Consider the following 24,895-nt stretch of genomic DNA (forward strand, 5'->3'; position numbering starts at 1 on the left):
AATGAGAATGCCACTCCAAGAACACTCTCGGGAGCACTCTGGACGGAGCCTGTGAGGGGTGAGCATGTGGCCACGCTGACCCCCGTGCAGGAAGCGGCGTCCTAGAGCGCGGGCTCTCCAGCTGCCTTATCCAGATGTTTCCCCACCCGGCAGTGCAGTCGGGGCCGTGGGGTCTGGAAGGGTGGTCTCTCAGGAGAGCGTTCAAAAGAGGCCAGAGCTCTTGGGTCACTCTGGAACCTCTGTAGGACCAGGGACTGCCAGGAATTCAGCAGGGGCCACTTTGGGAGTCCCCGGTTCTGGAAAGGAATAGGCCAGCCAGTCCAGGAGAAATAGAACGTTAGCGACACACGTGTCTGAGCCATGGATGCGATGTGAATGTTTTTAGCCACATTTAAAAAGGCAAGCAAGAAACAAATGGACTGAATGTTAACGATATATTTTATTTGACCCAATTTATCCAAAATGTTATTTCAACATACAATCAATATATAAAATTATTACAGATACTTCACATTCTTTTTTTTTCATACCAAATCTTCTAAATTCCATGTGTACTTTCCACTTGTGGCACATCTCGAGTCAGGCCAGCCACGTTGCAGGTGCCTAGCAGCCACACGCGGCCAGTGCCCAGCAGCCACACGCGGCCGGTGCCCAGCACGTCGGACGGCACAGGAGGAGACTCTTCTGAGTCAGGAGGGGAAAATGTCTTTGCAGCCAGCAGCTAGACGCTGCCTGAAGCAGCTACCCTGCCCAGTCTGTAACTACAGAGGTGTCTTTGAAACAAGTGGCCTCTGTCTCCTGGAAAGTGCTGGCAGTAGACACGTACCTGCAGGCTGAGGGGGAAGACAGGAAGGCTGGGAACCGAAATGTGAACTAACACGGGGGTTTCTCCTGAGAGTACACCATGCATGCTTTTATTTTCTTTTGGCTTTTGGGTTAGAATTTTCTCTTGTGTGTGCATTAAAATTACTTTATAGACATACACATATTTCAGTAAAAAGAAGGTTGAAGGGGCATGCTTCTGCCAGGACCTGTTTTCATGGCACCCATGAGCTCTTAGGCCTTTGGTGTCAGCGTGGTTATTTTTAATCTCCTGAGCCTCACCAGAGTAAGAAGTTATGAAATAAAGGTGCTCATAGCAACCAGCTCGCCCACATACCACGTTCCCCTCATTAAGGTATTGTGCCAAATGCTTTGACTTGTAATGAAAATATTGTGACTAGTAAGTGAAAATATTGTGACAAGCCAGAGAATTGAGGGTTGCTATGGAAACCAGCCCTCTCCTTTGTCCTCCCAAGGTGGGCTCAGCTGAGGGGGCTGCGGTAGGCCGGTCCGCTCTCTGATTTGGCTCATTTTTGGCGCTGTCATTCAGCTGTGGAAGAGTCCAGGCGCTCAGGCGTGGCATCTTGGTTCCCCCTTTCTTGCTTCCAAGGCTGCGTTCAAGCCCCAATGAGAGCAAAGCTGTGGGGGGGGGGGGGGGGGGCAGGGGTGGGAGGGGCTCGGCAGTTTTAGTTTTCAGAAGTGACGGTTGGTTTTTGGCAGATGGCTTCCTGTCCTCGCGGCTGTCAGTCATGGACTGGCGAGTGGACAGGCCCAATTCTATAGGAACCCAGCCAGCCTTCCCTCTCCCAAACCTGTCGCTGCCTAAGCTTCATCCACGGAGCTAGAAATAGAGGGTTTGCACCGATATGTGGAAGCAGCCTCTCCTTGCCTTCTGTGCCCCTCCCGTGGCTGCAGGAGTGTAGCTCTGGGTGTCTGTGTGTGATGGACAGTGGATTCGCTGCCCAGTCAGGTCCCACAAGGCCACAGAGCTCAGTCATGGCCAGTGGGGAGAACCTTGGTGAGCCATGCAGGCCGAGAACAGGACCAGTGCATTTGTGAGAAAAAAGGAAGGGAGAAAAGCCCATGGGAAAAGTACGCCTTGCTTAATTTTGTTCCAGGCCAATCTTGGTGGTAGAAAAAAAAAAAGAGGAGCTCTATGTCCACCCCAGCCTGGGACTTCTATGGCAGAGTTAGGACGGTGCAGGGACCCATCGTTGAGTCAGTTTCTCCGTGTCCTGACAGAGCAGGAGACACTGGAGCAGACTCGCCATGCTCAGCCTGCTGACCCCAGGCAGTAGGAGAGCTCTTCTTGGCTGTGACCGGAACCTTCTTGGTGTGATGGACTTTGCGGCCGCGTGTGTTGTGGCATACGCCTAAGTCTCAGCTCCTTCCCTCTCGCTGCACAGGGCCCCCAGATGCCGATGGCCCTCTCTACCTCCCCTACAAGACGCTGGTCTCCACGGTTGGGAGCATGGTGTTCAACGAGGGCGAGGCCCAGCGGCTCATCGAGATCCTGTCTGAGAAGGCTGGCATCATTCAGGACACCTGGCACAAGGTGGGCCCACCCTCCTGCTGGCCACACTCAGAGGCCACTGCAGCTGGCTAGGGTGGTTTTGCCCTTCCCCATGCCTCTCCCCTTCAGGGGCCAGTGAGCTGCAGTGGTTACCTGGGTTCTGGGGCCCCATGCCTCCCACCACCCCGAGATGCCCGTCAGGATGGCCACACGCACCCTGCCATGCCACAGAGAACATTCATAAAACAGCTTCTTTTTCTTGGCAGAATTCTGCCACCCTGAGGGATCGCTTGCAGGTGCTTGGTCTTCTGTCAAGCCACCCATGGCCCGGCTCCTGAGATGATTAGGGCCGGGGCAGGGCTCTGTATTGCAGGGGATCTAGGGAGCTGGGGCCTAGCCAGTTTGTGGCCACAGCTCAGGGTGTAGAAAGGAAAGTATAGGGACACACTGTGTGGGGCCCTGTGAGGTTCCCCACCCAGAAGCGCCCCTGGTTTCCCTCGTGCTGCCAGGGGCAGGTTCAGAGGCTAAGAGCTCTGAACTGTCTTGTGCCTCTGGCCAAGAGCTGTCCCCAAGAAGTGCTGCATGGCACATTCCTTCACTGGAGTCAGAGTTTAGGGTAACTTTGCTGGAGAATTTAGTGGTTAGAGCTGCTCAGGTGTGTCCTGAGGCCAGCGGGGTCACTCCCTTCCTGGCCATACACATCCTGCACAGTCTCAGTGGCACTGAGAGTTTGTCACTCGTCACTGGGGGCTCTACTGGGTATGAGTGGCCATAGGAGATCAAGATGACCAGGGAGAGGCCTGGCTCTGCTCAGGCCACTGTCCCCAGAGTACCCAGTCCCCATGCTGCAGCCAGAGGCCTACAGGCTGCACGTCCGGCTCGGGGAGGCTCCGGGCCAGAAATGGTGGCCAGCCACCCCTCAGAGGAGCTGGCAACACCACACTCCTAAACACCACTCCAGGGATCCAAAGCCTTTGGCCTTGACAGTCCCAACACACACTGGACCTGGGGCCCCGGCAGGCTGATGGCCGAGGCAGGGCGCCTTTCCCCACAAGTATCTGGAGTCCCAGTGGAACCCTTGACTCAAAGCCCCTGCTCCACTTCATCAAGACCTCGGGCCTCTGCTCTTGTCCAGGGTCGGGGGACGAGCCAAGTCCCATTTGTCCCCTCTGTTAACGCATCTCTGGGTACTTCTAGGCCACTCAGAAGGGTGACCCTGTGGCGATTCTGAAACGCCAGCTGGAAGAGAAGGAAAAACTGCTGGCCACAGAGCAGGAAGACGCGGCTGTCGCCAAGAGCAAACTGAGGGAGCTCAACAAGGTACAGCCCAAGTGGGCTCAGAGATGGCTTGTCCTCCCCTGTCCTCTGAGGACCCCCGCCCCATTCACGGTGTATCCCGGGCTCTGAGATGCTCAGGCCTGCCTGGAACGTCAGCTGGCTGTCAGGCCACTGGGTAGGGACTGCTGCTTATCTGCTGCCTAAGGAGCCAAGGGCCGGTGGCTCACCCTTGGCAGTGCTCGTGGCTCTACGAGGTGGTGGCTTCCTTCGTGGCTATAAGAACGCAGGGAAGTGAGCAAGGGCTTGGAAGTTAAGCAGCGTCAGTTTGTGATGGGGATGGACCAGACCTGGCTTTCACTAGACAGGTCCTGCAGTCACAGGCCGGCTTTCTAGGGGCTGTGCCTGGAAAGGAGGGTGCCCACAGTAGATTCAAGGTGGTTTTCTTGAGAATTGTTGAAAACCTTTTGGGGAGGGAGCTGGAGGGGCTGCTCTTCTCCCTTTTGCTGCTGTCAGAGGAGGAATGTGCAGGGAAACCCTGGCTCCCCGCATCAGCGGATGGCGTGGCAGGTAGCATTTGCACTCTGAACGGCACTTGGTGGTGGGCTGGTGCTGCCGTAGGATGGGGCTGATGGCACGTTGAGATTGTGTTGTGATCCATGGCATAGGGGCTGCTCTTCCCACCGCAGAATTCACCAGGGTCTTTCCCCACCTCTCTGCTTCTGAGGGTGGGCCCTGGTGCCCCAGCCTTCCTGGAGGAAGGGCAGGGTGAGGGGCCCCCTAGCCCTCTGGGACTGGTCAGGCCTTGTTGAAAGCCGTCTTTGCCCCATGCAGCACCGCAGGCTTGCTCTTGCTCTCTCCCTGCCTCCCTGCCTTCTCCGTCCCGGGCAGCGGGCGCAGAGAGAGGGCCTGGATGGTGGACTGCCCGACAGTATCTGGGCTACAGCCCTTCCTCTGGGTGCCTTTGTCTGCTGGAGCACAGAGAATTGGAAGTAAGGCAGCCTTAGTTTTTGTCGCAAACTCAGGGTCACAGCTCTGAGCCAGATGGGAAGTTCACTGGGTGGAGGACGGGCAGGACCAGAAGACACACCTTAGATGGCCACCCTTTGATGCTGCTCCCAACCCCGCTGGGGTGGTAGAATATCTCCCTGGCTGCATGCTCAGGGCAGCCTGGGGTCCTCATTCAGTACCCAGCCTCCTCGGAGACCACTGGCCTTGGCTTTTAGGTGAGGAGAAGGTTAACGGTGCATGGCCTCCCTCCCACCCACGCCCTCCTCCCTAAGCCGGAAGAAGTCCTCTTGGGCTCCCAAATGCTAATCTGTGAGGACCCCCATCAGGTTCTGCCAGTGGCCCCCCATCTTCAGACCTAAGTCTGTCCCTGAAGCCCCGGCTCAGCCACTCACCCTGCCTCTAGCCTCCCCTTTTCCCATTCCCTACCTGTGCCCAGACGTGCTGCGCCCTTTCTTGCCTCCTCTGGGGCTCTCCTCTTGCTCTTCCCTTGGCCTCTAATGCCCTTTCCCTGCTTAGATGTCTGGACATTGTCTTCTTACTCTGGCAGACTCAATTTGGTCTCCCTCCCTCAGGAGCCTTCTGGAGCTCCTGTGTTGTGTTCCGCACAGAGGTCATTAGTACAGTTAGGCATCACCTGGCTGCATCTGGCTCCTGTCAGCCCTCGAGCCTGGCGGGGCAGACGCGCTCTGGCGGTCTGGCCTGGCTCAGCCTAGCAGGCCACCAGTGAACAAGTGGCCACCGAGGGCCACAGCTGAGGGAAAGCCTGGAAGCATTTCTGAGTATTTTACATTGTCTTCTTGTAAATAGTAAAATGTGTGTAGTTGATGCCTTTGGCTGTTTCTCTTCCCTGTGCTCCTGCTCTCCGTTGAGAGTCCTGAGCAGAGCCGATGTGTTTACCTCATTCTTTTTTTTTGAGACGGAGTTTCACTGTTGTTGCCCAGGCTGGAGTGCAATAGCACAATCTTGGCTCATTGCAACCTTCGCCTCCTGGGTTCAAACAATTCTCCTGCCTCAGCCTCCCAAGTAGCTGGGATTATAGGCATGCACCACCACACCCAGCTAATTTTGTATTTTTAGTAGAGACAGGGTTTCTCCGTGTTGGTTGGGCTGGTCTCGAACTCCCGACCTCAGGTGATCCGCCTGCCTCGGCCTCCCAAAGTGCTGGGATTTTGGGACCGTGAACCACTGTCCCTGGCCTGTTTACGTCATTCTTATGGTAACACTGCAACTACCCAGCACTGCTGAGGGAAATGATCCGAGACAGTAAATTCCTGGGAGTATGGCAGTTCCTCTTACCTTAATCCCCCTCAGGAGCTGGGGAGATGGATGGAACCTATATTTCTTGTTCTAGTCCCTTCGACATGTTTTCTTTGTCCTTGTAGAGAAGTTTTTATAGTTGAAAAGAGTTTTCATTAATTCTTTTTCTTGGGTTCTGATGCTGAAGGCATGACCTGGACACACTGAGAAAGAACATTTGGATCATCTGCCGTATCCAGGTCTCCCAAATGTGCAAAATCCCAGCAGAATTGGGTTCAAGGACCAGTCCAGACACTGTCTGCAGGAGTTGATGGGCTCGGATGCCCCTGAGAACTCTGTCCTGGCTATCTGAGAATCTTTAGGGGGTTTGAGGAGTCCAGGCAGAGCTCCAGTGATGTAACCAAGAAGGCACAACTTTCTGGAGAAACATTCCAGCTGTCATCTTCCTGGGCAGCAGAACCTCTGTCCTGAAGCCACGCCTCAGACTGGCCCCATCCTGGACTTGGTCTCATGTTCTGGCTTTAGGGCCCAGAAGGAGATGGGGCTGTGAATCAGAAGGAGCCCCATGGCCCTCTGGGACCCACCCAGAGTGTACCTGGGGGTGGGGTCCTGGGAGGAGTTCCTGTTACCAGGCCTTCTTGGTGGAGGTTGCTTCCTTGCTTGGCTGGGGAAGCAGGTTGGAGGGCTCTCTGCAGTCCTCAAAGCTTACACCAGGAGGAGCCCCACTACTCCTAGGGAACAGAGCCTGGAAGAAGTTGGGACAGAGTCACTAGCCGATGCTAGTGATGGTGTCATGCCTTGTCTTCTTGTGCACCAGACCCTTCCACCACCATCAGGAATGCTTTTCAAGAACATAAATCAGACTCTTGCAACTGAATTAAGAATCTGACAAGCAGAAGGAACCCTGGAACTCTGAGCTCTTTGAAGAAAAAGAAACCATAAAAAAAAGAAAAAGAAAAAGAAAAAAGAAACCATAGAGAGCTAAACAGCTGCACTGAGGACAAGTGACTTTTCTGTGCTCTTTAAAAAGCCCAGAGGCAAAGGAGGGGGAAAATGCCATTGAATCCCGGTGGCCTTGGGACCCTGACCCCCAGGAGATAGGGGGTCTGCAGACCCTGAGCAGGGTGGACCTTGGAACTGCACGAGGCCTGCCTAGGGCTGGGAAGGGTGTCTCCAGGTGGCAGAGGAGGGCTGAGGATGACCCAAGTGTGGCTTCCCAACCTGCCATCCATGTGGCTGTGGGAACGCCTGGTCTCTCTGAGCTTTGGTTTCTTCGCGAGACTGGACCATCTACTTGGAAGGGCTGTTGTGTGGAAAACCTAGCAAAGACAGCAGCCTCCTCTCTGCTGGTGTTTGGAGGCTTCCAGCCATCCCCACCACACCTGTCTGCCAGCAGTGGGCCGGTGGGGCTGCGCATGTTAGAGGAAGAAGTGCAGAGGGGTCCTGGAATCACTGCTGAGCTGTCCTCCCTTTCCCCAGGGGCTTCCCGACCCACACAGAGGGGCAGGCGTCCTCATTCTTCCCCTTTCTGGGAACCCGTTGTTCTTGTACAGTCCTAGGTTCGGGCCCCACCCCTGCCTCTTAGAGCTGCTCCCCAGCCTTGGAAAAGTGTGTGGTCTCCAAGGCTCTGTGACCTCAGCTTGGATGGGGATTGTAATCCTCGTCTTCCAGAGAGAATTAAATGGGACAGTGCTGGGGCTCAGTGTCAGCTTCTCCCGCCCCTACTTCTGTAGCTAATCAATGAAGTGGACCTGCAGGCTCCTGTGGGCCTCTCACCCCAGGCAGAGCCAAAAAGATGATTGTCTTTGAAAAGTGAGGCAAGGGTCCCAGGAGGTCCCAGAGAGTGCCAGGAGCATGGAACAGCACCAGCACCCAGTGGCTCCCCTTCAGGGTTCTTTCCCGTCTCAGGCAAGAGGGACACTCTGGCCTTTGGGATGGGCCTCCCTACAGCCCTGGTCTGGGGAGGGGGTGGATTTCCTCACTCCTGACCCACTGCCCAGGTCGGAGCAGCCTTGACGCTCGTGGGATGCTTGTGCCCTGGTGGCCCAGGCCTGCTGTGTTTGTGATGTGTATTCACACCACATCGGTGCTGAACTGTCCAGGCCTGCTAGACCAGGGAACACCCCCCACCCAGGGGCTCATTGTGTCAACCCTTCCTTCAGTGGTCATCCTGCCTCCCTGTGACTTCTGGTTGAGCCATCCCTCCGGGATGACACGGACCATGGCCAGCCTTCCCATCCTGCTCTGTCCCTGCCTGAGACACCACATCCCCCAGACTCGGCATCTATGTTCATCTGTGGGTATCTGGCACTGATCGGAGCTGATGTCCCCCTGGGTGGAGGACAGAGCGACTGCCTGCAGAGACCCATGCCCTACCCCAGCCACGGCGGAATGGGCAGCTGGCCCCACCCCCACCCTAGCCATCAGGGCTTGCTGCCTTTCAGTCCTGATGAAGGCACTTGAGGAGAAGTAGGTGTCCCAGGAGACTAGATGTTGGTGACTGAGTCAGGCCGGGGTGTTGTCATCACAGCAGGGCCGAGCCAGTGCCCTGGAAAGCCAGGGACAGTAACGCGTGTCTCTCCTGTTCGTGCTGTGTGTGCCACCTCCACTGTGGCCAAGGCCTGACATTGAGCCCACAACCGGCCAGGGCCAGCAGGGTTTCCAGGGATCCCTTGTCTGTCGGTGCTCCTGCTGCTGCTGGCTTGAGTCTGTCTGAGAACCGGGCCAGCAGGAGGGGTCTGTGCTCTGCTGTCCAGCCTCCCAGCCCGGGTGATGCTCTTGCTCCTTTCTGATAGGCTCCTGCCCCTGCAAGGCTCACCGGCCCCTCTCTCTGCTACTTTCCCCCCAGGAGATGGCAGCGGAAAAGGCCAAAGCAGCAGCCGGGGAGGCCAAAGTGAAAAAGCAGCTGGTGGCCCGGGAGCAGGAGATCACGGCCGTGCAGGCACGCATGCAGGCCAGCTACCGGGAGCACGTGAAGGAGGTGCAGCAGCTACAGGGCAAGGTAGGCAGTGGCTGGCGGGGGCATGGGATGGGACAGGACCCAGTCTTGGTCCAGGGCGGAGGGAACCAGAGAGGCCCAAAGGGCGAGGCATGAGGAGGGGGTTGAGGTTGCCCACAGGGGTCTGTGAGGTCTGGTCAGGTTTAGGGGTCCAGGTACTGTTGCATTTGGCTGGACAGTATCTGGCAGCCCACTGTGTGTCTATAATGTTAATAGCCAGGGAGGTATGAAATACATTTGAAAGAACACTTTTCAAAAGAGCCTAGTCTCAGATGGCCAGCCCTGTTTCCCTACCTCCTGGGTGTCTGTGAAGTTCTCACCTTTCACGTGAACCTGGAGAAATGCTGGCTCTGTCTTCTTTCCACATGGTTGGGAGGATCCCATTAATACCAGAGGCCTGAAAATCACACAGCTCCAGCATGGGGCTCCAGGCCAGCACTGGGTGGCTGCCCAGGCTGGCCCTGTAGTCAAAGCCTGATCCCTGCCTTCTGAAACCTACACCCTGCTCATAGTGCGCTGCAACCTCCTCTCTGCTGCATGTCTCAGGACGTGCCGGAGGTCAGAGGGCAGGAAATGAGGCTTCCTCACGGGGGGTTAGAGGCTGTGGCGATGTACTTTGTCTTAGAACAGTCAACCTTGTGACTTTGGAGGCAGATGTTCATGGCGTGTGTCAGAGACCCTGGCCTGAGTATTCAGCCTCGGGCAGGCCATGAGCAGTGGGGAGGGAGAGAGGCGTGTCGCTGGGTGTCGGGGGGGTCATGCTTGGCCTCGAGCCCCTGATGGTGGAGCTTTGCAATTTTCAGGCCTCTTGTTTTATGGGATCCTCTCAACTTCCAGGTGGAAAAGGTGGAGCCTTCTGGGGGTTTTCTTTTGTGGGCTGTGTCTTCACTAACCACAGCTCAGAAGTCAATTCTGTGTATGAGGCCGAGCTGCCTCTGATGCCCTCGCCCGTGACTTTCCAGATCCGGACTCTTCAGGAGCAGCTGGAGAATGGCCCCAACACGCAGCTGGCCCGCCTGCAGCAGGAGAACTCCATCCTGCGGGATGCCTTGAACCAGGCCACGAGCCAGGTGGAGAGCAAGTAAGCTGAGCTTTCCTGCCTCAGCACCTTCCCAAGGGCTCTGAACAAGGAAGGCTTCATGAGGCTGTGGCCAGGGCAGCTGGCGCAAGAGCCAGGCACGGGCCCTACATGTATGCAGAGCTGTCCTGACCCTCCATCTCCTGTCTGGGTTATGGGCCCCTGAGTCTTCCAACAGGTGGCCCAGCGTCCCTGCGGTGGCTGGTGGTGGGCCTTGACTGTGCGCTGGAGCACGGCCTCCTGCTCTGCATCACCTTTGCTTCAGATGCGCTGGTACTAGGGAGAGTTTCCAGCACACAGGCCCCAGCTGCCTAGCGGGATTCTCATTTCAGTGTTGTCTCTGAGTCACTGAAGTACTGGAGGCCATAGCAAGTGGGCCGGAGGGTGCACTTCCCCTCCAGAGTTAAATACAGCTACACTTCTGCTTCCCTGATTAGAGCGTTAACCTCAGTGGCAGCCCTCAGGAAACCCACTGCAGCGTCTTTTGTTGCACATTTCTTTGCCTTCTCTGGGCCCAAAGTGTCCTGCAGGGACTTGGCAGAGCTCTGTGTTATCCCCAGAGCCTCTGCTCTCACCGAGACAGGGGCTGACCACAGCAGAGTGCGCCGCCACCCTTAGTCCTTATGCTGGGAGTCGGGTCAGGGGAAGTCCAGTGCGGGAGCTGGACAGGGAGGGGAGCCGGGCCAAGTGTCTGTTTTGACTGTGGCTCCCTCTGGTGTGGAGTGAGATCCAGCAGCCACCTTCCCCTCTGCCTGTCCCCTCTGGCTCCCCTTCCTGAGCCATCGGCTGGTTGGAGGTTTGTGGCTGCTGTTTCCTTAAAAGCCACAGCAGAAGGCAAATGGTGGGGACTGAGAAATGCTCTGGTGTCTCCCCACATAGGATCTGCTATGGCCTCATTACTGGGGAAGGCTCTAAAGCCAGGAGACTTGTCACGCTGAGGCAGCGGCCCTGCCAGTCCAGAAGCTCTGGCTGGTGGGTGGCTGTCAGCAGCGAGATATGTTTTCCCAGGCCCACTTCAGAGCTCCCAGTCCATCTTGAGGGCACCACCCGGCCTCCCGCCTCCCTCCCAGGTCGCTTGAACCTTGGCCTTGTGAAGCGTGGAACTGATGACCCCACAGCGGGCTTTGGTGTGGCCTCCCCTGTACAGACGAGGCAGCCCCAAGTCAGAGAGGTGGAACCTGCCACCCCCCAGGCAGCAGAGCCAAGCTAGCCTCAGCCAGGTTTCCCAGCTCCGCCTGGCCTGGTGCTGCGTCCCAGCCTTTGGGACAGTCTTGTCTGGTGGTGTCCCTTGGCTGGACAGTCAGTCCTTGGCCTTGAGGCAGCGTCTGCTAGTGAGGGAGTGGTATCCTGATCACACGCTTCACGCTGGAAAGGCAGGCCTCCAGCTGCCCCCTTTTCCTTTAAGTCTCCTTCTGGAAGTCTGGAACATTCCTCCCAGCTCCTGAGACCCAGCTTTTGAAGTGCAGTCCTGAAGGGTCTGTTTTGTAAGCACCTCAGGCTCTGGCTTCAGGCAGCCTCCCTAGCCTGGGCCTAGTCCGGTTGGCCAGTGAGAGGGCGCATGGACTCTGTGGGCTGCTGCCTACAGGGGGTCAAGGTGGGTGGGTCTTCATCTCGGGGCTGGTTTGCAGCCAGAACAGTGTGTTGCCGTTTTCTGTGAATTTCTGGCTGTTTCTGGCAGGGGCTCCCATGGGATGCTTTAGTGCACATTTGCTCTATGCTGTCTCTAGTTCATGCACTATATGGGTAAAACAGTGTCTTCAGCAAAACACATGCTGAACCCCACGCAGCTGATAATGGAAAAGTGGCTTTGGTAATGGCTTCACGACGTGGGCAATGGCTTACTTACAAGAGAGCTGGAGTCCTGGAGGGAGGGCTTGGACCACCAATCCCATCACTCTTTTCTTTCCATCAGTTGGGCTGGTGACTGTCTTGCAGGCAGAACGCAGAGCTGGCCAAGCTCCGGCAGGAACTCAGCAAGGTCAGCAAAGAACTGGTGGAGAAGTCGGAGGCTGCGCGGCAAGATGAGCAGCAGCGAAAAGCTCTGGAAGCCAAGGCAGCTGCCTTCGAGAAGCAGGTCCTGCAGCTGCAGGTGAGCCAGGGCGGCGGCCGCCTCAGTGCCTGTTCACTGCCCGGCAAGCCTGTCCGCATAGCAGGGATGGGTCCAGACTGGCCCTGCCACGCTGGGCACCGGTTTCTAACCTCGACTGGGACAGATGACAGTGTCTGCAGGGCTGGGGCTCGAACTCTTCACCTTAGTCTCCTTGGTAGTAGTGATAGCTGGCAGCAAGTGGGAGCTTGCTGTGTGCTAAGCACTGTTCTGAGCATTTTACAAGCATTAACTCAGCCACTTTTCTTGGTAACCCTTTGAGGTAGGCACTGGTAGTGTCTGCATTTTTATCCATAAGGAAGTTTGAGGCACAGAGAAGTTCAGCAACTACCTCAAGTTCACCCAGCCAGGACATGTCAGAAGCAGAATTTGAACCCCGAGTCTCACTCTGGAGCCGTGTTTTTCCTCCCATACTTGTCCCCACTGTGGTACTGCAGCTCTGGAGCAGCCAGCTGAGCCCACAGGCTGTGGACACAGCCTCTGGCTTCAAGGCCAGTTAGGGTTTCTTCTTTCTCAGCCTCTGGGTGTGGCCTGGAGGCCTGTTTTCCCAGGCGGGTGCCTGTTCTCCTTCAGAGGGAGGATTGTCCCCCTGTCCCCAGGGGAACACGGGCAGCATGCAGTGTGTTTTCGCAGCCCACAGGCCTTGCCTGATGAATTCCCGTCCCTCTGCTGGCCTGTGTTGGACAGGTGGATCCCACATAGGGCTGTTACCCAAGGCACGAGGCACCCTCATGTCATGCCCACTTTGGGTTTAACTTTTCTGGATAACGAGGAGACCCCAGTGACCCCAGGGGCTTAGGACCCTTTTTCTGTCCCATCACTGAAACCAGGCTGTGGTGCGTGGGAGCATTAGTGCTGCCTCTTGGAAGGAACTAGAACAGACACAAAATTTTAAGAGTGATGTTTGAGCGTGTACAAGGACTAAAAGAGAACGTGGACAAAGAAGCAGTTTGAATTGGGGTGGAACTGAGATGGATAATTTGGTGTTTTCTGATGTTCATGTAAAGTAGACCCACTCAGAACAGTGAGATGAGAAACTGTGGGGTGGGTCTGCCTGTGGTTATGTTTTAAAGGCTCCCGGATGGTTGTGGTCCATCTGCGCCTGGAACTGGGCTTGGTTTGTCACCATCATGTGTCATTCCTGTGAAGGATCTAGTCAGGGCCCACAGGCTCCCAGTATCTCCTGTCCTCTTCAGCCTCAGAGTCCTTGTCCACAGCGTGGGGCTGGGCAGAGGATTCCCTGCTCTCCAGTCTGACACCAAAGATTCTGTGCCTGTCGAGTCTGTGATTGACAGTGAGGCCTTTGGCGCCAGCTGTCAGGTTCAGGTCCTGGCTCTTCTACCTCCTAGCAAGTTATTTCAGAGCCTCAGTTTCCTCATCTGTACTACGGGCAGGACAGTAGGAGCTGTCCTGCAGGGTGACTGCGGGAATTAGCCATGCTCTTACACCCAGAGCGCCTAGGACTAGATCAGTGCTTTTCAGAAAAAGAGCTCAATGTGACTCTACAAAATTTCATTCAAGGTATCTCCAAGTCAGACCGGCGGTTGAGGTTGTAGAAAGTGTCTCTCTTTTGCTGTGGTGAAAATGGGGCTGTTTCCATATTGTGACCATCCTTCCTTCACCCGAGGCCCCTTCACTGCCAGCCAGCTATGCAGGAATGAGGGCAGGGGGGACCTGTGCTGACCTTGGGTCCTGGAGCACTGGCATCAGGGAGGTGCCCTGCCCCCCATTGCCTGTCTCTCCCCGGACGACCTCTTGGGGTCTGCTTGGAAGAAAGTACCCCCATTGAAGGTGCCGATGACATCCTTCTAGAATAACTGAATTTTAGAAATCCGGGAGAGTCTTATGAAAGTCCCTAGCTGGCCTGCCCAGCCATGGGACCCGCTTCTGAAATTGTTCAGCATGATTGGCTGTGCTAACAACATTCTCTTCAAGGCAAAGACAGTTGTCATCTCAGGTCTTAAGATGGAGGCACGTGGTTTCCATGAAAGATTTTAAGCTTGGGGCTCCTGAAGGCGCGTGGGTTTTTGTTTGCGTGTTGCTGGAATCAGAGTTCTAATGAATGTTGGTAACAAACGGAAGAACATGTGCGGTCAGTCTCCCTGCAGACTGAGCTGGAGTCCCTTTTCTTAAAGAAAAGAAGCAGCAGCAGCTGGTTTGTTTGCTTCCGGTTGTGCAGTGACCCTGCCCTGAGTGTCTTGGTCGAGGCAGAGGTGTGAGGGTGTTGGAACCAGTGGGTGCAAGGCAGGCTCCTGCCTGGGACACTTGGCAGAGGAGAAGCAGGTGTGCATTCTGAAAGCAGCTTGCAGTCACTCCTTTCTCTCCTTTCCTCTCTAGGAGTTGGAACTGAGTCATCCCTGCTACGTTCTAATGCAGAAAGCACTGCCCATCCTAAAGCTGCCCCCAGTTTTCACTGCACAGTACACGTGAACCACGGCCTAGTGGCCACATCCTTGGCGATGGCTCACTGGCTGCAGCTGCGCCTCTGCCTGGATGGTGCTCATCTGAGCAGTTCCCCTAGCTCCAGGTTGTGCAGCCACTGCCCTAAAAGAAAATGAAAACGGATGTGGATAGGATCAGCTTGGTAAAGCCATTGACGAGGGATAACTCCCAGCCTCTTCATCAAACAGCAGTCGTCTGTTGATGCCCCTCTTACCTGGTTCTGCCCCCAGACAAGCTCGTTAATGAATAATCAGTGGTTGGACTTTTTGAAGAACTGAGTTCTCTAAAGGGTTGGTTAAATGGAGGCCTTGGCTCGCACTTCTGCCCCAGTATGTGGGAATCCTTTGCAGGTGGACGAGGGTGTCCTATGGAGCATTGATTGGGACTGCCAGAGCCTGCCTGACGCTGAGTCGGGAACTTGGCAAACGTTGAAGCTCTGTGTGGCTCCTAAATAAGGGTGCGGTGGGCCTGTCTGTCCTGAGTGAGGAAATGTCTCACTCAAAAATGAGATACTTTTGAACCATGTGAAATTGCCATTTTTGTAGGTAAAAATGGTCAAACACTGACAATTTCATGTGGTTCCACCTAATACTGAGAACTAAGAGCACTGCCCTATAGCGTGATCGCAGTGGTGCACCGTGCGTGTGTGTAACACATGGAGCTGCAGGTGGGAGACCCACCAAGCTGTCCGCCTCTGGGAGAGGAGTCGAGGACTGGATTGGGAAATGTCACTAGTTTACTCTGAATCGGTATCTTTGGGCTCTTGCGGTAACCACATCTTCATGAATCACTTGAGAATGTAAAAATAGGGACTCAGAGAAGAACTGGGAAGTGAGTGTGGGTCCCTGGCAGCTACCTTCTCTCCTTGAAAGGGTGCTGGCCCAGGTGAAGCCTGTGCGGGTTCTAGACCGTGAGGGATGCATTTCCTTCCCGCATGGACTAGAGACTGCACGGGGCTTTGATGGGGTAAAGAGCTCTGTCCGCCTCCATCACAGAGCTGATGAGGGCCTGGTCCTTCCACGTCCTCACCGCCCCACTCCCTTGCCCCTCCCCAGGCGTCCCACAGGGAGAGTGAGGAGGCCCTGCAGAAGCGTCTGGATGAGGTCAGCCGGGAGCTGTGCCGCGCGCAGAGCAGCCACGCCAGCCTCCGGGCGGACGCAGAGAAGGCCCAGGAGCAACAGCAGCAGATGGCCGGTGAGGGCGGCGGCAGTGGGGCCAGGGGGTCAGTGCAGGGTGTGGGGTGTGCATGCCGGCCCAGCCCCACTTCCAGTGCCAAAACTCAGTGGGTTAGGCCTGTTGGGTGAGGGCAGCACAGATCCCTTGACTGCCCCTCAGAAAGTCAAAGAGTAGGGGATTATGCCCAGTCAGGGGCTGGCGGGGGGCACAGTTGGCTTGTAGGTGCTGTCCAGAGATGCAGAGGTGGAGCTGCGAGGATGGGACCCACAGGGGCTAGAAGTGGGGCGGGCAAGGCCTGTAAGGGCCTGGTGTGCGTGGGGGCGGGGCCTATGGGGGCAGAAGGCACTGCTTCCCTCCCAAGCCTGGGTCCACGTTGGCTGTGGGTGAGCCAAGGAGGTCCTGAGGCATCTCAGCTAAGTGTGTGTTCTGGGCCTTTCTACTCTCCCAACTCAGTCAGCTCCGGAGGCCAGGCGAGATTTACAAGCCTGTGGTTCCCTTGCTCCAGTTGGTCATGGAAAGGGTGACAGGGATAGAGGGCCAAGAGCCTCTGGAGAAAGGGAGCTGAAGGTGCCAGTGAGAGGCCCACGGCCCTTGGCTCACCGATGCTTCCCGAGCCACTCCCCGGGTCAAGCACCACCGTGGCTGCCGGGCTGGGCTGGACTGGGGGGTACATGGCAGAGCCACCTGCAAGTACAGGGTTGCACAGCAGGGCCCTCTACACAGGGACTGTGTTCAGGGCAGGGTTGGCAACTGTTTCTGTGAGGGATGGATGGTGAATGCTTCTGGCCAGTCTCTGTCACAGCTGCTCAGCTCTGCCACAGTGGTTTGGACTGGGCAAAAGTGCCCATTAACACTGGGTGAACAGGGGCCTGGCTGTGGTCAAAGAACGCTTCATTGATACCACCTGGAAAAATGGAGGTTGGGAGGCACGGCCCCAGCTTGCCGGCCCCTGCTCCAGAGGCCTGGGCATGGCTTTAGATTGTGTGGCCCTGGAGACTCTGAGGCAGCAGGGGATGCATGGCAAGAGGCCGGCACAGGGCCCGGAGGTGGGAATGAACTGACTCAGCCTGTGTGAGAAATGGGCCAACAAGTGTGGCTGGAAGGAGAAGGCTGGTGGTGGGGCAGGGCCAGGACCCTCCTTCTGAGGAGCTTGGGCACTGGAAAGTGTGACAGAAGTGCTTGGGGCAGGAGATGAAATGGTCTCATGTGCGCTTCTGAACACTGGCACCGGGCGGAGAACAGACCAGAGGGGCAGGAGTGGCCCAAGGAGACCAGGGATGAAGCCTTGCAATTGTCAAGGCCCAAGGCAACAGGGCAGGGCCCAGGTGGCCGCAGAGGTGGTACTGAGGAGGGCAACTTGGCAGATGGCGGTGTGGCCTCCTAGGCTTCAGCAGTGGGCGAGGGAGGAAGATGAGGAGTCCTGGGAGGTCGGGATGCTGGGTTTGCGTTGTCTAACTAGAGCTTCATTTAGAAGTGGCAGATGGCACAGCCTGGGGTTGGAGAGCGTGCAGCCTCAGAGGCACGAAGATGACACTTAGACCCACGGGACTGTCTGAGGTCACCTGGGGAGGAGGATACCTCAAGGGGAGAAAGGGGCCCATGACAGAAAAGTCACCCCCTGGCCTTTCTCGACTGTGAAGAGATCTTGGGGGTTGGGGGGGACCCAGCCAGGAAGGTGGGGGAGGTGTGGCAGTGGGATCCACTTAGCCACTTTCTAAAGAACTTCCGGTCTCAGTTAGTATAAGCTAGAGTCTTCTAGAAGACGAATCTTTAAAAGCCTCAGCAGCAGTCCATTTCCAGTCTCCATCATTTTCTCATGAGTGGCCTGAGAGCGTTGCATTGTACCCTGACAGTTCTCAGGATTGATGCCAGAGTGGCACTTTCTTCAACAGCTAACAAGAGGCCCCAGTGGTCAGTAGTATGTCTTAAGAGCCCCAGACACACAGAGGAGGCAGGAGGAAGTCCTCGGTGCCCCACATGTGCTAAGAGGGCATCCCCCCAGCCCACCCCAGCCCACCTCCGGGGTTTCTGGCCTTTTAACTTCTCTTGTTTCCCTTCCTCTGGACCAGAGCTGCACAGCAAGTTACAGTCCTCCGAGGCGGAGGTGCGCAGCAAATGCGAGGAACTGAGTGGTCTCCACGGGCAGCTCCAGGAGGCCAGGGCGGAGAACTCCCAGCTCACAGAGAGAATCCGTTCCATTGAGGCCCTGCTGGAGGCAGGCCAGGCACAGGACGCCCAGGATGCCCAGGTCAGCCTCCTGCATGGGGCTGTGGGGAGGAAAGGGAACTCCATCCAGCAGGTGGGTGGACTAGCCCTGCTGCATAAGATAAGTCTCCTGGAGACCAAGGAGCTTTTGTCTCATTTCAGGCCAGCCGGGCGGAGGCTGACCAGCAGCAGACTCGGTAAGCTGGAGAAGCACCCTGCCTGCTCACTTGAGCCTCAGCGTGGGGGACCGAAGACCCTTGGGGACCGGGGTTTTCAGAAGGGTGCTCAGGTCCTCTGCAGAAGAGCCCCTTTCAGAGGCTCCCTTCCCTCCCCCATCCTCCCGGTGATTTAGAAGACGGGGCAGGCCTGGGCGGGAAAGAAGGCAGCCTTGCGGAGAGCTCCATGATCACAGTCAAGGAGCCAGAACTCATTGTTCTGGACTGGCCTCAGCCAGGGTGGGAGCACCCCCTGCCACCTGCCGTCCATCCATCTACCCATCCATCTCTTGTGGGAAGAGACTGACTTGTCAGAGGTTCTGTGTCTACAAGCAAGGGATTTTAGGGGCTGAGGTCAGGAAATGTAACAGGAAAAATGGTTGCACAACCCAGAATGGCGAACTCAGGCTTGCTGCTGGAGCACAGGTTTGAGGCGTCGGGGCAGAGCTGGCAGCGTCTCAGGGTTGTTTTCCTCCATCTATGAGGTGACTTCACCGCTGGCCAGACCTTGTTTTCCCTCCATGTCAGCAGCACCAGTGCCAGGCCACGCTCGGGGAGTGTTTGTTTGCTGTTGCTAAGGCCGGAGCCAACACCTGGGTGGGGTGGCTCGACTCAGGGGCCGGAGTCCTTGTGACCATCGCTTCTGGGGCTCGCATCCTGTAACACATGCCCACAGTCTTGGGAGGCAGCTCCTGGCCACCGTGGCTAGAGGTCCATGAAGCAGCTTGTGGGGGAGGCATGGAGGATGTCCTGCCTTCCCTCACACGCGGTCAGATGTGTCCTAGGCCATCAGCTCACAAAGTTCCCTTGTCCTGGCCCTCATCACCAAAGAAGCACCTCCCCCTGTGCCTCTGAGCAGAGGCAGATCCCCAGGCCACAGCCTGTGTTCCCTGGCATTGGGCTCTGCAGCTTGGGGACTGGGAAAGGGAGCCAGCCACCCCGAGAGCCCAGAAAGACCCACAGCCAAACCTTGTCTACCTTCCTTTCCCAAAAAGCATATGGGCAAACTTTGTTTCTCCTGATGGTGTTTGTTGGGGTAGAGAGGTTGTTGTTTTGCTCTTGTGTTTTAAGATCAGATTATTGGGCCACACAGCATATTACTAGGATAATTAACTCATGTTGCAATTAGGATCAATTTGAATTTTTTTGCATCATGCAGATGTGTCCGGCAGAAATTGGTGGTTTTATTTCCTTCAAACAGTTGATGTGAAAGCTGTGTGTAGGCTGGGCCGTGCTGCTCTGGAGTAGAGAGCAGTGATTCAGCCCCAGATATCCTGGAAGTCGGGCAGTGGCTGCCCAGGGTGTGACTGTCGATGTGTCCTTGCCACTGGCCTGCTGGCGCCTCTTACTCGGTGTCTCATTCTTCTGGGGATGCTCTTGGGGTGGTTTGCTGCAGGAGGCTGTCACATGATGCGGGGATTGGAGGGAAAAGCTATGAGGTCCCCAGGGGAGCTCTGAGGGCAAGGTCATGATTCCGCCTCTCCTGATAACCCAACTCTCTGGTGTCACCAACTAGGACTCTGGTGACAGCTCTGGGGTCAGTGGTCTGGATGGGTGGGAGGGGAGGGGGCTAAGGAGCTGCTCAGGCTTCCCTGGGAGCTCATGCTGGGTGAGGTGGGGGCAGCTGGAGGGGACTGTCTCTGGCCAGATGGTTCAGCCTCAAAGGTGCTCCTCCCTGGGTGGGGCCTCAGGTGGGATCTGTGGGGGATGGAGCCCCTTGGAGCCTGGGCGGTGACCTCCCTGTGTCCCTTCAGCCTCAAGGAGCTGGAGTCCCAGGTGTCGGGTCTGGAGAAGGAGGCCATCGAGCTCAGGGAGGCCGTTGAGCAGCAGAAAGTGAAGAACAATGTGAGTGCGGCAGGCACAGGCGGGGACACATGGGCCAGGGCAGCACAAGTAGGGCTGGGAAAGGTTCTGCGGTGTGGCTCCCGCCCCGGACTCAGAGGAGGGCCAAGCTTGTGTTTCTACACCCCGTTGTGCTGTGGGGATCCAGGATGTGGGGGGTGCTTCTGCTTACCCCTGAGTTCCACCAAAGACCCAGAGCTGACCGCCTGTGGAGCAGCCTGCACCACTCGCTCAAGCGTGGAGTCATCCCTGGGGTGGGGACAGTGTGCCGTTGGCCTGGCCTGAGTCACGTGGTCGCCGTAAGTGGGGATCCTGGTCCCAGGAGAAGGGGGTGTAGAAGCTGGGCAGGTGGCATGCCTGCTGTCCCAGGGTGGCCTTGGCCACACCCTCCTGCCCCCTTCTCACAGGGCCGGGTTTGCTGGCTGGCCCGCTTGCTCCCTGCAGTGGCTACAGCTTCCCATGGCAGGCCCTGGCCTTGGCCTCCCTGTGTCAGGCTCCACCAGAGCTGGCCCGAGGGATCAGCACTAACCATTTGGCGGCAGGAACCTCTTCCCTCTGAGGTCACAGGCTGGCCCTCCCTCCTGCCTCTGGCTAGGGGTGTCTTCATCGAAAAGGTGCCACCTCTTCACCCTGTGCCATGCTACCCACCTCTGGCTGTGGCACCCAGGCTTGTATTCAGGCGCCATGGTCATGGGCCAAGGAAAGGGCATTTTGTCCTGTGGCAGGTCCTCTGTGGGCCAGGGTGGCATCAGGGAGGGTCTCTGGGCCCTGTCCTGTCTGACACTAGCTTAGGCAGCTCGTGGGGGTGTGTCAGTGACTGACCAGCGCAGGCTGCTGACCTTTCGCCCGTGTCCCCTCCAGGACCTCCGGGAGAAGAACTGGAAGGCCATGGAGGCGCTGGCCACGGCCGAGCAGGCCTGCAAGGAGAAGCTGCACTCCCTGACCCAGGCCAAGGTCAGAGCCCGGCCACACTCAGGCTCCCACCATGCAAAGTGCACTAGGCACACAAATGCACTAAGACATACAGCTACCCTGGGACACAGATGCACTAGGACAGACAGAGGCACTAGGAACGCACAGACGCACTAGGACACACAGACATGCTAGGACTGACAGACGCACTAGGACAGACACAGAGGCACTAGGATGTATAGGCACGCTAGGACACACAGATGCACTAGGATGCACAGACAGGCTAGGACTCACAGACGCACTAGGACAGGCACACAGGCACTAGGATGCACAGAAGCACTAGGACAGACACAGAGGCACTAGGACGTACAGACGCACTAGGACACACAGACTCAAAGGTGCACTAGGACGCACTAAGTGCACACAGAGTGGCCTTGGCCTCAGAGCTCCTGAGTCCACACCAGACCCCAGCTCTACATCCGCCTCCCCCCTCCCACCTCCTTCCCTGCCCTCCTTCCCTTCTTCACTTGCTCCTTTCCCTGAGAGGGGGGGGGGGTGCCCCCTTGATGGGCTTCTCCGTGCTGGTCCCTCTGGCTGAGGGTACAGAGCTGCTGGGGTGGGACTGGAGACAGTGAGCCCAAGGCTGCACTGTCTTGGTGACCTTTTTTAGTGTTATTTCTGTCGTGTGTCCTTTTGTCGGGGTGATTCTGCTGCTTGGGCCTCTGAAGTCATGGCTCAGGAGGTTCTGTGAGGAGTCTTTTTTTTTTTTTTTGAAACGGAGTCTTGCTCTGTCGCCCAGGCTGGAGTGCAGTGGCGTGGTCTCAGCTCACTCCAGCCTCTGTCTCCTGGGTTCAAGCGATTCTCCTGCCTCAGCCTTTCAAGTAGCTGGGGTTACAGGCTCCACCACGCCCGGCTAATTTTTGCATTGTTTGTAGAGACGGGGTTTTGCCATGTTGGCCAGGTTGGTCTCCAACTCCTGACCTCAAGTGATCTGCCTGCCTTGGCCTTCCAAAGTGTTGGGATTACAGGCGTGAGCCACTGTGCCCAGTCCCATGAAGAGTCTTTAAGTCACAGAGGGGAGGACATTGTTTGCAGCGAGCACTCGGGGAATGGGGGCCACGTTGGCCCCGCGCTCCACGCTGTCCAGGTGGGATGTGTGCAGGCGTCTCCCAGTGTCTGAGCCCACAGGTTGCCTCTGGGGCGCTGGGCTGTCCAGGAGCCAGTGAGGAGGCTCTGGCCAGGGGACATGGCCAGCAGCCATAACTAAAGGCCTCGCCCACACTTTGAGGTCACACAACGTTTTCCTACCTCATGAAAGGGCCTCGCCTCCCAGCCTCCCTCACGGGAATGTCTGCCCCAATGGCAGGAGCTTTGCAGCGACTCGCAGGAAGCCTGAGGGTTGTATCAGATGAGGACCACTAGCTAGGGCAGGAGGTGAAGGATGGCCTCAGGCCACGCTGTGAGAGCTATAGTTAGACTCCTAGAATCTTGGCCTTGTAGCCCCCCGTGACCTCAGAAACTGGCTACCATGTGGTAAATGAAGCTGTGACCAGAGATGTCACCTGACTTGATTGTGGTCACACAGCCAGATAGAAGGTGGCCTCTGGGTCTCCAGCTTGCCTTGACTCATAACTGGAGGCCTTGGTGGTGGTGAGGTCAGGGGTCCACATGGGGCACGGGCCCTACCTGTGCATAACTTGGCCAGCCAGGAAGGGCCCGCTTCTCAGGTGTGCGTCAGGCCAGAGGGCGCTGCGCTCAGGCTGGGTGTCCGATGGTCAGCATCTTCCGTGCACATTCCAGGACTCTGCTCGGGGGAGTTACACTCCATCGACTCTGATCCAGGTGGAGTTCCTGAGGCCTCCCTGGGTCTCAGGCCAGGCCTGTCCAGGTGGTGGTAGGGCCAGACACAGGCTGGACCCCGGCAGCTGTCCCCTCAGGGTGTGGGAGGGCCCAGCTCTCTCCCCGGGGACCCTGTGGTCCTAGGCTTTGCTTCTTGGTTCCCTTGGGCCCCCTTTGTTTCCTTTGTTTGCTGTGCTTTGAATGGGGGCCGCTGGCTCTTCGTCCAGGAGGATTGAAGGGGTGTCCGACCCAGCATGGCACAGGGTGCAAAGTCCCTGCCTCCTCTGAGTCGCCTTCTCCCTCTGCAGAGGGGGAATGTTGATCCTCCCTCTCCAGGGTGGCTGGAGATGAGCCTCTCTGGGTTGCCCCTTCCTCGCTGCCACTAACCCCTAACTGTGGTGCCGCCAGCAGACACACCGCTTCCCTGCCTTCACCCCCATCCCCGTCACAGCTCTAGATTCCAAAATATTGGGGTCCATGAGTGTCCTCCTATCCCCTTTTCCTGCCCTGGCTCCCACACATCAACCAGGGCCCCCCCAAATTCCCACACACATGCACACACGCCCAGAGAGCTCGGGACATGAGAGCTGGTGGAGACCCCGTCCCTGTTGCGAGATGTTCCGGGAGTTGGCACTTGCCATCTTGGCCTGACGCAGTATGCTGCTTTCATCAGAGCTCAGTGTGTTTGAAGTGGACCGGACACAGGCTGGGTAACCCTCTGCTTACAGTCAGCCTCGTGGAGCCTCATCTGCTCCTTTGATTCTTGTCGCTTCCCTGAAGAGCTGAGGATGTGCCATTTCTGGGACAGAGACCCGGGCATATCAGTAAGACCTGGGGAGGTGCCCCACATCTCCGCAGCTGAACGCCTTCTGCTCTTCCCCGCCCGCCCCCCAGGAGGAATCGGAGAAGCAGCTCCGCCTGATTGAGGCACAGACCATGGAGGCCCTGCTGACTCTGCTCCCAGAACTCTCTGTCTTGGCGCAACAGGTAGGAGGGGAGGGTGGTTCCCGGGGACCTCACGGTTCCCAGGGAACGTCCCTGGGTCTCACCGAATGTGTTTCGTTGCAGGATTACACTGAGTGGCTGCAGGATCTCAAAGAGAAAGGCCCCACACTGCTGAAGCACCCGCCAGCTCCCGCAGAGCCCTCCTCGGTCAGTGTGGCTGCCTGGCAAGGGCCCTCTGTTGGGCTCCCCTGTCCCCAGGAAGAGGGGCTGCCCCAGGTTGTTTCAATGGGAAGCCAAGAGAAAAACCTTAGTGTGTGGCTAACGACACCTGTTCTTCCCTCTCTCAGGACCTGGCCTCCAAGTTGAGCGAGGCCGAGGAGGCGCAGAGCACGCTGCAGGCCGAGTGTGACCAGTACCGCAGCATCCTGGCGGAGACGGTGAGCGCTGGGAACCTGTCAGCTGGGCATCCCTGGGAGGCTGCTGGGAAGGAGAGCTTCAGGGCCTACAGGGCAGGAGGTGGCCTGGTGTGTTGGAAAAGCCGACTGGCCTTGTGACTCTGGGCCCCGTTCTTTGGCTGCATGGCAAAGGGGATGGATGGCGCCCTCTGAGGTCGTCATTGTTTCTAAGCTGAGGAGAGGGCCAAGGTGAAGGTTTGGGGCCGGTCTCTGAGCAGGGGAAGGGGAAGGATGGGGTAAGCAGCTGTGACGGCCAGGTTGAACTCCCTTTCTTTGTGACTTCAAGAGCAATGCCAAGTCCAGCCCTGCCACTCTCTGGCTGGCCCATCCCGTGCTCCTCATCCTGGGCCACTGACAAACTTGGTGCCGGTGGCAAAGCCCAGCAGTGACAAGCGTCCTAGTGGTCCCGTGCAGGTCACAGACCTCGTTTCCTTGAGTGGCACTGCAGCCACCCTGGCCACTGGCCAGAGGACCTCCCTCCCAGGACAGTGGCTGCCTTCTCTCCCCACCTAATGCTGGTCCTCATGAAGTCACAGCAGGGGAAGCACGGCAGGTGACCAGGGCTGCAGGGACAGGAAGATGTGGTTGTGTGGTGCGCGTACCGGGAGGGAGAGGGCCCTGCCTCACCTCGGTTTCCCCCAGGAGGGCATGCTGAGAGACCTGCAGAAGAGCGTGGAGGAGGAGGAGCAAGTGTGGAGGGCCAAGGTGGGCGCCGCGGAGGAGGAGCTCCAGAAGGTATGTGCAGCCCTGCCTGCCTCCCGGCACTGTGGAGCACGTGAAGCCCAGGGGAGAGTTGACAGGGT

The 24,895-nt window shown here is 57.2% G+C and overlaps 1 protein-coding gene across 3 annotated transcripts in view; it reads left to right on the forward strand.

Annotated features, from left to right (window-relative positions):
• RRBP1 (ribosome binding protein 1) overlaps positions 1 to 24,895 on the forward strand; it is a 69,009-nt gene that overhangs the window by 37,120 nt on the left and 6,994 nt on the right. For all 3 annotated transcript variants that reach the window (XM_030914629.1, XM_030914630.1, XM_030914631.1), the window contains 14 exons: positions 2,229 to 2,377; positions 3,533 to 3,655; positions 8,727 to 8,879; positions 9,839 to 9,957; positions 11,890 to 12,043; positions 15,559 to 15,697; positions 17,749 to 17,927; positions 18,047 to 18,081; positions 19,854 to 19,944; positions 20,803 to 20,895; positions 23,587 to 23,679; positions 23,761 to 23,844; positions 23,985 to 24,074; positions 24,735 to 24,827. In XM_030914629.1, the coding sequence (XP_030770489.1) occupies positions 2,229 to 2,377; positions 3,533 to 3,655; positions 8,727 to 8,879; positions 9,839 to 9,957; positions 11,890 to 12,043; positions 15,559 to 15,697; positions 17,749 to 17,927; positions 18,047 to 18,081; positions 19,854 to 19,944; positions 20,803 to 20,895; positions 23,587 to 23,679; positions 23,761 to 23,844; positions 23,985 to 24,074; positions 24,735 to 24,827 (1,595 nt within the window). The remainder of the gene's footprint in view (positions 1 to 2,228; positions 2,378 to 3,532; positions 3,656 to 8,726; positions 8,880 to 9,838; positions 9,958 to 11,889; positions 12,044 to 15,558; positions 15,698 to 17,748; positions 17,928 to 18,046; positions 18,082 to 19,853; positions 19,945 to 20,802; positions 20,896 to 23,586; positions 23,680 to 23,760; positions 23,845 to 23,984; positions 24,075 to 24,734; positions 24,828 to 24,895) is intronic.

This window comes from Rhinopithecus roxellana, chromosome 13 (assembly GCF_007565055.1).
Source record: "Rhinopithecus roxellana isolate Shanxi Qingling chromosome 13, ASM756505v1, whole genome shotgun sequence".
Classification (NCBI taxonomy): Eukaryota; Metazoa; Chordata; class Mammalia; order Primates; family Cercopithecidae; genus Rhinopithecus; species Rhinopithecus roxellana.